General features: G+C 33.7%; 2 protein-coding genes across 2 annotated transcripts; both read left to right on the forward strand.

The window, feature by feature from the left end:
- Window positions 1-1,254: 1,254 nt before the first annotated feature.
- On the forward strand, window positions 1,255-5,900 carry LOC133671374 (protein SGT1 homolog). Its single transcript, XM_062092122.1, has 10 exons — window positions 1,255-1,550; window positions 1,839-1,908; window positions 3,212-3,336; window positions 3,494-3,620; window positions 3,845-3,941; window positions 4,037-4,102; window positions 4,338-4,479; window positions 5,057-5,139; window positions 5,237-5,341; window positions 5,451-5,900. The coding sequence occupies exons 1-10, from the start codon at window positions 1,394-1,396 to the stop codon at window positions 5,556-5,558; spliced, it is 1,080 nt and encodes a 359-aa protein (XP_061948106.1). The 5' UTR covers window positions 1,255-1,393; the 3' UTR covers window positions 5,559-5,900.
- Window positions 5,901-6,649: 749 nt separating this feature from the next.
- LOC133671714 (uncharacterized) lies at window positions 6,650-10,751 on the forward strand. Its single transcript, XM_062092558.1, has 5 exons — window positions 6,650-7,079; window positions 8,503-8,617; window positions 9,566-9,684; window positions 10,320-10,379; window positions 10,474-10,751. Exons 1-4 carry the CDS (start codon window positions 6,856-6,858, stop codon window positions 10,369-10,371), a joined length of 510 nt encoding a protein of 169 aa, XP_061948542.1. The 5' UTR covers window positions 6,650-6,855; the 3' UTR covers window positions 10,372-10,379; window positions 10,474-10,751.
- Window positions 10,752-13,574: the final 2,823 nt, after the last annotated feature.

Here is a 13,574-nt window from a genome sequence, read left to right on the forward strand (position 1 = left end):
TTTTTATTATTATTTTATTAATGTTTTAGATTATATTAAAAATAATTTTAAAAAATAAAACAAATACTATTTTAATATATTTTTAAACTACAATCAGTAACATAATCTCAGACACACTTTTATAGATTTACCTGATGAGATTTTAGAGTATGAATTAAAAAGGTTAATTCATTTTTATTTATAAAAAATTACAGTAATATTGTTTTAAATATTTTCAAAAGAATTAATATATATACAACTAGGTTTTATTTTGCTAATTTGAATTATTAAGCATCCCGGGTTTTTAACCGGGGTCACTAAATCAATTGCCTGCTATATTTCTTTTTAAGGATCCATTATTTGGGAACGCTCTGCGTTTTTAAAAAGATTTAATTTTTTTTTTTATTAAAATTTAATATAATTTGTATATTTTAGATTATTTTGATGTGCTAATATCAAAAATAATTTTTTAAAAAATAAAAAAATATTATTGACATGCATTTTAACACAAAAAATTATTTAAAAAGCAACTGTAACTACACTGCCAAACATGCTGTGAATCTAAACCATTTCAGTTACTGAATTCTTGTTTAACCTTAAAGATCGGTTTGGATTTTATCAAAGTGGTGTTAATGAAAAATCCCAGGAAAATTTTACCTTTACAATTGGACCACCTTCAAATATTTAATAAAAAAAATTACGCTATACGGCAAAGATAATAATTATTAATGATTAATAGTATTTATCTAATATTTTAATATTTTTATTTAAATAATATTTATTATCTTTGATTTGATTAATATTTATTATCTCGAGCGTAACTCTGATTTTGATTTTAAAGTTTTTATAGTCGAAATTTTTCAGCATTTATACGGCAGGCCAGTCCCTGACAAACTTAATTTATTTTTTTACTGATCTAATAATTAAGTGTTTTTTTTAATTAAAAGATTTTTTTACATTCTCTCTTGTTATAAGGCAAACAGAACATATGAGTAAAAAAAAATACAACATATACAAACATGCAAATTATTACATAAACTAATTCTAACTTTATTAATATCAACAAAAAAAATATACAAATTCATATATATATGTATATATATATATATATATTATTTTATTTTTTTGTACTTGAAATCGGATTTTATAACTATTGTTTGCGATAGTTTAGGGGTATATTTGGTATTCTAATAATAATTATATTAATATTAATATTAATATCAATATCAATAATACAGTGTAGTCCACAAGTATATAAAAAAAAGTGTGGTGAGCAGACTTTAGGAGCAGCAGCAGTAGCTCAAGTCAATCATATTCTCTCCTGTTCACCCCCCCCCTCTCTCTCTGCGTTCTAGATCCTTCCATTCCGTCCCCGTCTCAGGCTTCTGTATTTCTTGTTTGTTGAAAAGAATCAATGGCGGATCTGGAGAAGAAAGCGAAAGAAGCATTCATCGATGACCACTTCGAGCTAGCCGTAGATCTCTACACGCAAGCCATCTCGCTTAACCCTACCAATCCTGACCTCTTCGCCGACCGCGCGCAAGCCAATATCAAACTCAACAATTTCACCGGTAACCTAACCGTAGCACTAACTGGACAATTTTTCTCTTCTTTTTAGTTATTCAGTTATTTCTCGCTTTATCTCAGTTTTGCTCTCTGTTTTACTTTAAATTTTTTTTTTTATCGTAATTAGTTATTAATTGCGACAGAACTCTGATTCTTTTTTATCTTTTTTTTTTGTAAAAGAAGAGCTGATTTTAGAAGATTAATATTTTTTAATTAGGTTATAATTGTGAATTTTATGCAGATTTGTTTGATTTTGTGATTTTATTAATGAGAGACTGAGTTTTTGTTTGTAGAGGCTGTTGCGGATGCTAGTAGAGCAATTGCGTTGGATGCTTCCTTGGCTAAAGCTTTCTTGCGGAAAGGGTAAGTTCGCTTTTTTTTTTTTTTTACGGTTTTTGAGTTGATGAATGTGTGTTTAGGGTATTAATGGGATTGTAAATGGAGTTTGTAGTGGTTTGGCTGTGTGATTGGTGTGTTCTTGTATGTGAAATGTGGGTTCTTGATAATTCTAAAGAAAACTTGTGTTCTTGTAGTAATAAAAGCGAGATTGCAAACGTGAATGGATGCTTCTGTATCGATTTCTGTTTGATTATTAAAGTTTTTTTTTCGATAAAGGGGGGAGATGTTTTGGTATAAGTGATAGCTCGAAGACATTATCATTTTCGCCATAGCTATAAAGATAATTTCATGCGTGTTTTACCATCATAATCATTACTATCCACAAAACCTGGCATTCACCTTATAGTCTCTTTGGCATCACTAGGGAAACCTTATTGCAGTGGCCCCATGTCTAGTCATAACTAGTGCTGCAACTGATTATTGTGACTTTGGGATGAGACAGACCTATATGTTCAAGAATGGGTTTGTGTATCCAGATATTAAATGGAATGCTATTTATACCTCTATTTTGGTAAATGAACTCAACAAATGAATCACGGATCATATTTTAGCATAACTTCATTGCTTCATGGTTCTTTGTCAGTTTGATTTTCAATGTACCAGCATCAGATTTCTTTCCTATTTGGGCTGTTCAGTTTTCCTATAACCATGTGATGTTTTCCTCTCTCCTGTATTATTTTGATCTTCATTCACTTTTATCTACAGAATGTTAGTTTTGCTTTTAGAAGATGGTTACTAGTCAAAGTGATCATTGTTAGTGCAATGTAAAACTTTTGCGCTTGCAATCCCTTTGGAGCAAGTTAGAACTTGAGGATGGTGATTATGGTACTCCTTTTTATCTGCTAGTGTTTGGCTTTCTGGGACTATCATTAGGTATTGTTTTTTATTTTTTCCTTTTGTTTTCTGGAGATTAGTGTGCTTGCTCGCATTCTTCATTGGGTAACATGTGGGGTGAAAAATTATAAAATTCACTTGACAAGCAGGTAGATTGGAATTTTTACTACATATTTTAGGTTCTGATAGGGTGAACAAAATATTGGAAGCAATGCTTTTTACAGGAAAACTTCTTTAAAAGGCTGCATAGGTTTTCATTGTAGACACACAGCTCTGTTATGTTCAAGTTTGTTGACCTGTATTTAAACTTGTGGCCCTCTGTTTCACCACATGTGTTTGAGGTGGTGCATTTTTACCTTTCTTCTCATGAATGGTCTGGTTCTGCTTGCTGGATTTTCTGACTGATTTTCTGTTGGCACTCTCTCTGTTGCAGTATTGCATGTATGAAACTTGAGGAATATCAGACTGCTAAGGCAGCATTGGAAGCAGGCGCTTCTTTGGCACCGGGAGAGTCTAGATTCACTAACTTGATCAAGGAATGTGATGAGTGCATTGCAGGTATGTAGTTCTCCCTTTCCAGTATCATTGTGAATACTTGGTCCATTTATTCATATTTTATTAATTGAAACAAAATTGTTTAGGACAGTATTGTTGTGTTTTTAGAAACATTGTCACTTTATCATGATCTCATAAATGGATTTTTATGTCGTTTCAGAGGAAACTGGTGGGTTGAAAAATCATGCAGCAGATGCCCCAGTTAACACTGTTTCCATAAAAGATGTCGAGCCAGAAGACACTTCTAGCCAGGCTCCAATGGTAATACCTTCCAAGCCAAAGTACAGGTTAGCACAAATTTGTGCTTGTGTATCTTTTGCAGGCACCTTCAATCCCATGGTTTATGATTTTCAAAATTTGTTCCGGTGACATTAAATTTGGCAATGCTGGTGAAGGATTGCTTTTATCTTAAAACTTCTTAGTATTGTTTCTCATTTTAATGAATACTAGTAATTTAATGTTTTTTTTTCTTCTCAAATGAATTATGCAATTGATCTTCTGTGTTGTACAGGCATGAATTCTACCAAAAGCCAGAAGAGGTGGTTGTGAGTATATTTGCAAAGGGCGTACAAGCCAGTTGGATTAGTGTTGATTTTGGTGAACAGATTGTATGCACTTCAATCAGAACTCTATTTCTTTGTTCATTTTCCTGGATACAAGGAGCTGAATTTATAACTTTTAAAGCATGCTGATTGCTTTGCAGCTAAGTGTTAGGATTGAGGTTCCTGGTGAAGATGGGTATCATTTTCAACCGCGCTTATTTGGGAAGGTATTAATTGAGATTCATGTTTTGGAATCTTTCGCTTGTTTGAGCAGGCTATAATATTTAGATCGATTAGCATTTGCTCGTTTGACTTGAGAGGAATGGAGGGTTATCTAAAATAATTAGCGTCTAGTACTACTTTCATTCTGAGTCTTTTCCCCTGTAATACCATAGGGGCAACCTTCTTCTACTCTTTTCTTTTTTTGGCTACTCATTGTGGAGGCAAATTTTATGCAAACAGATAATACCTGACAAGTGCAAGTATAACATCTTGTCCACCAAAGTTGAATTTCGACTTGCAAAAGCTGAACAAGGTCTGCACTGGGCATCTCTTGAATACAACAAGGAGACAGCAGTAGTACAAAGGATTGCTGTATCCTCTGGTATGTCAAATTGCTAGCAATACATTAATGTATCATCATCAGCTATGTTAAATACGATTAAAATACAACTATTTACTAATATGAACTGGAGGTTGAACTGATTGTGGAATCCATTCTTGTAAAATGTTTTCTTTAACCCTCTTCCTCTTGTTATTTGTTGTTTTCAAGGCATTGTATCGTGCATGTTTTCATCTTGCATTATCAAGGATAATTTGTTATAAATTGTGAGTTTTAATCTATTCCATTGTCTCAGCTAGCTTCGTTCATTACTTAGTTTATTAAATTTTCTATACCAAGTATAGGTGAAATCCTTGTAATTGATCTTGAAATTCACTTGTGTAACTTACTTCAAGAGAATCAATGAATTGTTCAAGGAATATGCCTTGTAAGATGAGATGCATTTCTCAGGGTTCAGGGGTTGTTTTGGAACTGTGTGCGCTAGAATTGTATGTTGGTGGGATCAGGGATCCCTTAAGCCTACTGCTAGTAGCTTGAATTTGTGCATGCTGCATTGTCCTTGCTAACATTGCTTTACATCTCTCTTTGATAAATTTGCTTTTCATGATGTACGGTGCAGAAATTGTTCAAAAGCCTACCTATTCCTCATCAAAACCAAAACGAGTTGATTGGGACAAGATTGAAGCTCAAGTAAAGAAGGAGGTAAGTAACATTTACTGAATCTGTACTCGTGTTTTGTGTTCATGTTTTGCAAAAGACGTAGAGAATTGAAGCGTGATATATAATTTATGGATATCAGGAGAAAGAAGAGAAGCTAGATGGGGATGCAGCTTTGAACAAATTTTTCCGAGAAATTTATCAAGATGCTGATGAAGACACAAGAAGAGCCATGAAAAAATCTTTTGTAAGGCCTTTGAACACACTATAATTGTTTATGAAGTGTTATGCAATCATTCAAGAGTGATGGAACAAGCAGCCTAATATTTGCTGTGCTTTCTGTTTAACAACAAAAGGTGGAGTCCAACGGCACGGTGCTGTCGACAAACTGGAAAGAAGTGGGTACGAAGAAGGTGGAAGGAAGCCCTCCTGATGGGATGGAGATGAGGAAATGGGAGTACTGAGCTTGTGTTTTGGTAATGGGGAATGTGCTGTAAAAAGACATAACAGTTAGATTTTGTTCCCTGAATGATGGTTGTTGTTGCTGTTTGTTTTTCCTTGCCTAAAAATTATGAGCTAAAAAGAATAGGTTGACGGTTGTGGTGTTGTGTGATAGGGTGGTGTCATTGCAGAAAACTGCCGCGTCTGTACAATGTCTAAGAACTTGACTGCTTTCACTCGTCTGGCAAAGTGGTGTGTGTGTGTGTGTGTGTGTGTGTGTGAGTGTGTGCTTTGAAAATGACCGTCAGGGATGATGGTTAAATAACTCAAATCTATTTTTTATATACTCGGTCGTGTCTTTAATAGATTCTTGTATTTATCACTGTGTTCTTCTATAATATAAAATTCCCCAATATATCCACATCTTAATTTATTATTTTGAAAATCCCCTTGAGCTATGCAATAATATGAATATAAAGAATTTTTAAAATCCTAAATCCTAAATCTTTGTATGCTATCTTGAAATGATAGAGAATTAGATGCTGCACAAATAATGTATATAATAATAAAAATAATCGAGTGACCACAACCAATCATCTATTAAACAGTAAATAAATATATGAGAACAAATGTAGCTGTTATCTAATAAAACCCAACCGTTGCAGAAGACTTTTTTAAGCATAAAATTGATTTATTTAGAAAAACAATAGATTTATGCTTTTTAAAAAAAACTTAAACAAGCAAATCATTTTAAAATGAGTATATCAATCTAAGAGATGCTTGTGGAACTGTAATCTTAATCAAACCTACCTTCAATCTTGATTGATATAATCTACTTTTATTTTAAAATCCAAATATTGAAGTGCATTTCGTTACATATAGATATCACTAACTATGAAACCTAGCAAAATTAATTTTTTTATTTTTATTAATAAAAATTAAAAACGTACCTTACTTTAAAAATAATGAAAAACAGCATTACATGAGATCTTTATAGAATTTATCATCATATTATTGTAAAAAACAAAAAAAATATTAAATTAAAAAATTGAACAGTACACAACATTTTCCTTTCCAAATAGGATAGACTTAAAATAAAATAAAATAAAGGCGTCCACGACAGGTCGTTTGAAGCTCCCACATCTCCAAAGCCCAACAAACTAGAAAGCTTTCTTCCTCCACCCTTCCACTCGCACCCTGTTTCTTCTCCAGGCAACCTCAACGATCTACAAATTTCTCTGGTAATTGTTGTCTCTCGGTATCTTAAACTTCAGTTCTTCGATCAGGGTCAGTGAGATTCATCGTTGAAATCCCAACAAGATGCAGTTTTTTGGAGGGTCAGACATAAGTCCATCACCACCAGCACCAACTGCATCAGGGAACAATGCACACATGATGTATGTCTTTAACAGGAACGGCGTTTGTTTGCTTTATAGAGAATGGAATCGCCCACTTCACACTCTTAATGCTCAGCAAGACCACAAGCTCATGTTTGGTTTGCTCTTCTCTCTCAAATCCTTGACTGCCAAGATGGATCCCACAAGGTTTTTTTTCCTAATTTCTCTAATGTTGTGTAACTTTTCTCGCTGCTTTGTTACTGGGATTGCTGAATTTTGATTAAAGGTTCAAATTTTGGGAACTTAGAATGGTAATTAAATATGGTCCCACAAGGTTTTATTTATTTATCTTTGTTACTGAGTAGCTTTAATTTCGAGTAAGGTTTCGATTATTAGAATCATGGGGTGGTGATTGAATGTGATTTTAGTGCATGGTTGCGAAGTGGTTAGTTCTTCTTTAAGGGATGTAACATCTGGGATGCTCTCTTCTTATGTTACTTGGCTGGTTGTGATTTTGCATTAAAATCAATTTTGAGAATCATGGAATGCTGATTTAATGTGATCTTTGTGACTGGTTGAGAATTGGGATGGTTCATCATTAGGATATGTAATATCTGGATGCTTCTTTTGATACTGAGTGGTTGTGATTCTAAGTAAAGATTCGATTTTGGATTCAGTTGCTGATTAGTTATGAGTGATATTATAGGGATTTTATTTATTTGTAGCATTTGAGATTGTGTTGATTTTTGAAAATCATAGAATGGTATTGCAATATTTATGTGCTCTCTTTTATATATATAATTTGAATGGTTGTGGTATTTTAGTGAGTATTCAGTTTTGAGAACCATGAATGGTGAATGAATGTGATTTTGGTTCATGGTTGTGAAATGGGTTGTTGTTCTTTAGGATAAGTAACATTTGAGATGCTCCTTTTTGATACTGGATAAGGGGAAATTTTGAGTAAAGATTCAATTTTGAGATTCATAGAGGATATGATCTTAGGACCGTTTGGGAACGCGGTCCAACCCGGGTTCCCAAAAATTTTGATTTTTTTTTTGCTTAAAATTAATATTTTTTAGTGTTTTTGGATTGTTTTGATACGCTGATATCAAAAATAATTTTTAAAAAATAATAAAATTTTTTTTTAATGCATTTCTGAGTGAAAAGCACTTTGAAAAGCAACCACAACCACACTCCCAAACATACTAGTGCATGATTGTGAAATGGGGCTGTTGATTTTTAGTTAATGTAATGTTTGAATGTTTTTTTTTAGGATTGGGAGCTGTGACTTGTGTAAAGATTATTTTTTAGAGTCCATTGCTTGTAATTAAGGATGATCTTAGAGAATGTTTGAGGACTGTGATTGTTAATCATGAGGATATGTAACATTTGCATGCTCCTTTTGATACTCAGTAGTTGTGATTTTGAGTAAAGATTCATTTTCTGGATCATAAAATGGTTATTGATTATGATTTTAGTGAGTGGTTGTGAAGTGCAGAAGGGATTAATTGCTTAATTTTGATTCAACTTAGATAGTTTAGAGTGATATTTTAGGGACTTATTTGTAGCACTTGAGATTGTGTTGATTTTATCATTATTATTACTTTTTAATTCTTTGTTGGGTGAGCAGTATGGATAAAGGAAACCTTGGGGTGCCTCAATTACCAGGACAAGGTTGTTCGTTTCACAGTTTTCGTACAAATACATACAAGCTTAGCTTCATGGAAACTCCTTCTGGGATAAAGGTCAGATTTTTGTACTTTATATGTTTTAATGTGTGTGAATTTAAGCATTCATTTGCTTTACATTTTTGTTGAGTGCTTGATTGTTAGTTTGAGATCATGCAATTTCAGTTTTTGGGAAGAGGTTTTGGTGAAAAGTGAGTCCATTAGTGGGGTTTCCTGCTAAATATTGTAATTGGAAGTCTTGCTAAAGTGGATAATGGAATGAGAAATCAATTATGTTAGCGAAGTTCTCATGTCACTCATGATGCCACTGTAAAACTCAAGTTATTCTTGATTTTATCGAAGGCTCAATCTCTTCTTTCAGTTTGATTGAATACCTGATATGTATTTTATCCCTTAAACATTGCAATGTTGCCAAAGTGATGTGATATGGTTTCCAGTATGGCGGATGATGTTGTGGAAATGCTTCATTTAATTTGTACAACTTTAGAAGCTTATAATTTTGTTTGAGATATGATAGAACTTACCCATAAATCAGTTACAAACTGGTTTACATATTTATAAGAAATTGGGATGTGCTTAAATGATTTTGATTTACCTCTCAGAACTTGCATTGACTTGTTTTTCTCATAGCTGGATTTTATTACTGTTATGTTTGATCAGTAAATCTTAATTCTGATTAATATCCAGTTGCAATTAACTTTTCAAACAATGCCATGAATAGCAGACTTGTACAAGTGTCATGTTTGATGAGTAACTCTTAATTCTTCTTGAATTCCAGTTCTAATTAAAGCTTTCAAAAAGTACTATGAATAAAATCCACATAGTTCAGTTGGCTGTCTGATTGGTTGAGGAATGTAGTTCTTGGACATCCCATTTTACCATTGCAGCTTAATGGCCTCATTCTCGAAAGCAGTTTGATTATGCAAGATCTAATTCCGTAGCAGCTCCAAGTTCTTGTATTTTGTTCAATTGTTATTCTTTTTAATCAGCATTAGGTTTGTGCAGATTATCCTGATTACTCATCCCAAAACTGGTGATCTACGGGAATCCTTAAAGTACATTTATAACTTGTATGTTGAATATGTAGTCAAGAATCCAATCTACACTCCTGGAGCCCCTATCAGGTAATGCAAAACCCTACTTTGTAACAAAGCTGCATGCAGTGTAACACTACCTGTATTACTTTAAGGATGAACAATCAGTGTAGCTGAATTTATCCTCACTGACAAAAGATTGTCACGAAACAAAAAAAATATTCCTTTTCTGTGTATCCTTCAAAGAGGTATGCTGAAAAGTTCTTCTTCGTGTACATATGTTCTGTTCCCAACACAAAAAAGTGTTAATGGGATATAACCTGTACTTTGTTTTGTGTACACAAAAGCAATATAACTCTACGCCCTATGCATTCAGCTTTACCTTTTATGAACCTTGGAGGATCCTATAGCTCCCCATTCACCAATTCTGAACTGCTAGTGCACAATGCAAAGCTCAATGGTAGATGATTGACAGATTCAGTCGCATCTCTGCATAAAAGCACAGTTATTTTGGTTTTTTTTTAAATTACTAATAGTTAATGCCCGGCCCTGTGTAACTCCAAAGTAATCCACACACATATATACACACATGCATACATGTATTCATGTGTTTTCTTCTATCCTCCGTTGAAAATTGCTTGTACTGAATTTGATTAGTTTTTCTTCTAATAGTAATAGCTGGATTATTGTTTTTAACTAAATGAATTTGTTTTTACTTTCTATAGGTGTGAGTTGTTCAACACTTCTCTTGATCAATATGTAAGAAGCATTTCATAGTCCCTCAGGTAGTAAACTGTTATCTTGTTATCCTCTGCAAGGTGCATGATTTTGATTCTTGTTTATACTGAATAAGAAATAAGTGAGGGTTTTCGTATTCAGTCTACTCTTCAAACCAAGACCCAAGTGGAACTGGAGATTTGGTTCTGCAAAAGTTCAGCGGAACTGCCTACTTTCCGTGGATACTTTGTGACAGTATGATCTCAAGAATGTTATAGAATTGTGATGCTCTTTCATTCTAATTGGTGAACTTAGGCATACAGTTTGGTGTTGATTTCCATTATTAAGGCACTGATTTCTGTGTCAAAATCAGTGGTGAAAAACTTGGGGAGCAGGGATATTCTTAATATAATCTGAGAATCTATCTGTTTTTAGTGAAAGATGCTTTGTTGTGATCTAGATAGAACTTCATTATCTGATGTGGTAGGACATTATGGGCTCTGAGTTTGTTGAATATAAAATTGCTGTGAATCCAAACTAATCGTAAGCAGTTTAAAGTTGATTTAACAAAAGCTTGGACGTTTTCATAAAATTTTTTTAAAGGAAAGACATGGACACATTGCAAGTCATAGAAACAAAAGTTTGTTTTCATGATGGGACTCTGAAGTCTGAAATTTTGTGGTCCTCCCTTCCTTTCCGACTCCCTGCCCCTGTTTTTCTACTGATGGTCCTGGTAACTAGTTGTCAAGGAAAGACAAATACATTCTATTGGCTTCCATTGTGGTGAAAATGTAGAAGATATCTTGTGGCTACAAACAACCATGGAATCTGACGTTAGTGCTGACTACTGTTTAGGGCTTAGATTTCTAATTTACTCTAGCCTTAATTTTGTCTAGATTTAGGGGTTTTAGTTTTAGGTTTGGTTTCAATGGTTGTTTGCTACTTTTCTATTGTCTTTGCCGAGTATGAGAAACCAAGGTGAAAGACCTGATATCAATTATTTAATATCTAAACAAATCATTGAAAATCTTGGTGGAACAGCACATATCTGTCCCTATTCCATGCCAAGATGCTGCTTCTAGCCTCTCTTTTTTTTCCTATTAAAATATACCGCCATAGGAAAGGCCACAAGGAGCCATACAAGAGGCCACGCTTCTCCGATTGGCCAGTTGATATCTATGGTGGAGCTAGGCAAACTGTTATTGACCCAGCAACCTTCCCTATATATTCACATGCTCATCACTTCTGCACCCAGTAAATTCACATGCTCATCACTTCTGTACACAGAAACCTTCACTATCTATTCACATGCTCATCACTTCTGTACCCAGCAACCTTATTGTTGAATCGGAAGAAATGAAACTTGCTTTGCCAATAAACGAAGTGGATGACGGGTTTGTAAGTTTAGCCGAGGTTCGAGGAGCGAGTTAGAGGGTAGATGGAGTCAGAGAAAGGTCAGTTGGTTTGGTAGCGAACTCTTGCTGTGAAAAATGCAGCCAAGGCTGCATTGAGGGCGGTCAGGTCCGTGCATGTGGCTTGTTTACGTCGTTTTGTCTGTGGAGTTAGTGTGATCATGTTGTCCTTTGCCAGGGGCCCACTTCAATAATTAATTCAAACAAATCATAGCCAGCCAAGAATCTTGAAACGAAGATTGTGATGATTATAATTTATTATTTTATATATTTAGAGGCTGGAATCCACTAAACTGATGTCAAGACAAAAGTCAGCAACGCGACAAAATCAATCAATTAGAACACCATGAAAGAAATTCAATTAATCCATGAATGAAAATGCTAAATTTGTTTAGCTGGTGTTTTCTCTAAGGGGAAGGACCTGCTTTTGTTTTTTTTTTTAATTGCGACCAAAGCACAAGGAAGAAAAAAAATATATTTACTAAACTCAATCCTGTTTAAAAAAAATTAAAATAATAGTATTTAAAAAAATTAAAAAGTTTTTACTAGATAGATCGAATTACAAGTCAACTAAACAACTACCGTTATGAAATCATGATATAGAGATCTTCCAAACCGAAAATGAATTCCAAAGGAGCAATTGCTGTCATGATCAGTCAACCACTCATCATATCGATTACCTTCATGATGATGTGAGAAATCTTTTATTTCCAGTATCAAAGGGTCTCTAGCAGAAGAATTATTGGCACCAGAAATGGCAAAGGGAATAGCTTAGTTGAGCTGCCATTACAGTTGTTGAGCTCGAGTGGTATTTTTATCCTTTTATCTTAGATTTTCCATCAGTTTTTATTGAAGGATGGGATGCTTAACTTCTATTTTCTCTATCCTTTATAACTAGAAAGAAAAGAAGAAAAAAGGATAGCCATGTCATGTTTATCCTGTCAAAATCGACAACAGCAATCATATGAGAAAGAGTAGTGATGCACGGCATTGCTTGGTAATTAAGCATGCTTTCTTCATCCACCTAACTTCTGATATAATTGCTGCCATCATATAGGATCTGAATTGAATCACAAACAAAGTTTGACAATTTATGTCATGGAGTTCAACATTTTGCTACTTCTCTTCCCATAATTACAGGAGAATTTCGACCAAAATTGTGTTTTCATCCATCATTACAACTAGGGTTGTTAAACCTGTTCCAGCTAGACATGTTAACTGGTGTTTTGTCAATTCAGGATTTAGCCTGGGTTTAGTTTTAAAATAAATTAGATTGGATTTGACGTGGTTAACACATGGTTAGTTTAATCAATATTTTATTTTATTTTTTTAAAAGAAATTCAAAATAATATCGTTTTAGTTTTTTTATTTTTTAATAAATCGTGAAGCCATGGATAGCCTTGTACCGAAACACATGTTTAATAACTTTGAGTATAATACTACGTATGTATATAACAATTAGGACAATGGGAATCAAAATACTGAATGATTGATCTTCCTGTATTGAAATCTATATATTTAATACGGCAAATTGTCGCATCAATAATAACTTATTTCTCACAAGTGACAGCAACAAACGAAGCATTGCATCAATTAATTAATAGGGATTCATTAATTAAATCCAACACGAAGCTTCGTCAATGTTGTAGACTTCCACAATTACAGGCACATACACCGATTACCACTTGCTTGTATGTTTCATACAAACGTAGTCCTGACAAAAAAAATGCATTGTAGCACGTTTCAATCATGACTTGTCACAATAATGGCTGAACGATTGAGATGTGAGAGATCCCACTAAAGAATTGAAAAGGAATTTGATTGCAAGGAAGATAGGGAGGCTTAATTGCA

The sequence above is a fragment of the Populus nigra genome, chromosome 13 (assembly GCF_951802175.1).
Source record: "Populus nigra chromosome 13, ddPopNigr1.1, whole genome shotgun sequence".
NCBI lineage: Eukaryota > Viridiplantae > Streptophyta > Magnoliopsida > Malpighiales > Salicaceae > Populus > Populus nigra.

Excerpts from the sequence above, each read along its gene's own strand:
- LOC133671374 (XM_062092122.1), top strand. The coding sequence starts at position 1,394 with ATGGCGGATCTGGAGAAGAAAGCGAAAGAAGCATTCATCGATGACCAC. Across the intron at positions 3,621-3,844 it reads CCTTCCAAGCCAAAGTACAG|GCATGAATTCTACCAAAAGC; the intron begins GTTAGCACAAAT and ends TGTGTTGTACAG. Across the intron at positions 4,103-4,337 it reads AACCGCGCTTATTTGGGAAG|ATAATACCTGACAAGTGCAA; the intron begins GTATTAATTGAG and ends TTATGCAAACAG.
- LOC133671714 (XM_062092558.1), top strand. The coding sequence starts at position 6,856 with ATGCAGTTTTTTGGAGGGTCAGACATAAGTCCATCACCACCAGCACCA. Across the intron at positions 7,080-8,502 it reads GCCAAGATGGATCCCACAAG|TATGGATAAAGGAAACCTTG; the intron begins GTTTTTTTTCCT and ends TTGGGTGAGCAG. Across the intron at positions 8,618-9,565 it reads AAACTCCTTCTGGGATAAAG|ATTATCCTGATTACTCATCC; the intron begins GTCAGATTTTTG and ends AGGTTTGTGCAG.